A 1,913-nucleotide genomic window follows, 5' to 3' on the forward strand; every position below is an offset into this window, starting at 1 on the left:
TGTTTTCTATACCAAATGAAGCTTCTCTTCTCAGCACGGAGACTGGCTTGCATTGTATTTCTAACAAAGCAGTGAGACTCAAAGATAATGGCAAAACGTCAACGGGCTTTAAGATGCAAAAAATTATTCATTATTTTATGAAAAACATAGGCCTAGTTAAAAATACAAAATATGCAAGTTAAAATTTTTTTATGAATGTGAAAACTGCGCTGATTGGATAGCGCCAGCATGATAAAATAGGAATGAAGCAAATAATAAGATATGTGTCGTCTTTTTTACCGCTTAAAAAATATTATAATCAAAATACCTAATCAGATCCGTAGATTGGCGAGAAGAGGTAAAGAAGAAAGTGAACAGCTGGACACAGTTCCTTCTGATTGTGAGTCTCAAGAGTTAGTTAAGCCACCCGTCAGTAAAGAAGAATTTGAAAATTATTTTTCCGACGTAGGAACATCAGAAGAAGATTCTCTTGCTTTAAGATTTGAAATTTACAAAAGAGGATTAGAAAATGATTGCAGAAGACAAGCTTGGGAATTCTTTTTAGGCTACGATTTTTTTAATGCAACCAGTGTTGAGCGTGATGAGCGTCGCAAAGAACGCAGTGAAGAATATTTGGAGCTAAAGAAACTATGGCTTTCCTTGGATGAACAAGCAGAGAAGAAACTATCTTCGTATGATAAATATAAAACCGTGATAAAGACTGATTTACGACGACTCTGGGACAATGATGACATGGCGAAGACCTCTTGCAATATTTTAATGACCCATTTAATGTATGACTATAGCTTTGGCTATTATCAAGGCATGGCGGACTTAGTTAGCGTTATATTAAAGATAATTGAAGATGAAACGGCGGCTTTTTGGTGTTTTAGTCGAGTTATGACGGTCTGGAGGAATAATTTTGATTTAGAGGAATTTCATCACATCAGACGTTTGAAAGATTTAGCTAAACTGTTGAAGTTCACAGATCCTCAATTTTATGAATATCTTAACTCAAATAAATGTGGTGATTTCAAATTTTATCATCAGCATTTGATGGTGCTGTTTCAACGTGAATTTGCTTTTGAGGAAATTCTACGACTATGGGATTGTTTCTTTGCGTGTATTCCAGCACAAGGGAAAAAGATACCTCCACGGTCTCTTCCAAGAAATTTTGATTTACTTTTTGCCCTTGCCATTTTTAATACGGAAAAATCAAACATTATGAATCAAAAATTAGATGAGTTTGATATTTTGCAGTACTTCAACCGCCTCACCGGGAGCATGGATATTGATGAACTATTAAAGAAGGCGAGAAACTATTACAGAGATTTTCTTTCTAATCCTTCAGTTCCTTGTGAGATTCAGGATATACTTAATCTTTCAGTTTGTGAAGACAAAAGTGACGAAAGCGATGAAAGTGATAGTGATGGTAAGTTATATATGATCCTTGGAATGACGTAAGGTCATTCCTTCGTATTATTTGCAGGTCGATAGCTATAAATGTTAGCAGCGCTAATACTTACAAGTATTTTCAATGTCACATCTGGAAATTCAGGCGTTAGGAAATACAATCGTAGCCCATAAATCCATTATCATCAAAAGTACGCACTAGATAAATCGTTGGAAGAAAAAGTTTTGTCCCACCACCTGAATAATATTGTTTGCGTTTAGAAGACTAGCGACGGTGAGAATCTATATATAGAAGCCTGCCGACCGAGTGCCGGGGCCCGGTGGTGAGGCCACCAAGCTCCCGGTAATATATATATATATATATATATATATATATATATATATATATATATATATATATATATATATATATATATATATATATATATATATATATATATATATATATATATATATATATATATATATATATATATATAGTACCCCTTCTCAACGCCTCGCTCTTTACGCTAAAGTTTTTT

General features: G+C 34.0%; 1 protein-coding gene across 1 annotated transcript; it reads left to right on the forward strand.

Moving 5' to 3' along the window:
• Nucleotides 1–215: 215 nt before the first annotated feature.
• Nucleotides 216–1,443, forward strand: LOC148952859 (TBC1 domain family member 15-like). The gene has a single exon (XM_089087801.1). It carries the CDS (start codon nt 262–264, stop codon nt 1,441–1,443), a length of 1,182 nt encoding a protein of 393 aa, XP_088943927.1. The 5' UTR covers nt 216–261.
• The last annotated feature ends 470 nt before the right edge of the window (nt 1,444–1,913 follow it).

The sequence above is a fragment of the Artemia sp. Qi Xiang Cuo genome, chromosome 4 (genome assembly GCF_049724085.1).
Source record: "Artemia sp. Qi Xiang Cuo chromosome 4, ASM4972408v1, whole genome shotgun sequence".
NCBI classification, from domain to species: Eukaryota; Metazoa; Arthropoda; class Branchiopoda; order Anostraca; family Artemiidae; genus Artemia; species Artemia sp. Qi Xiang Cuo.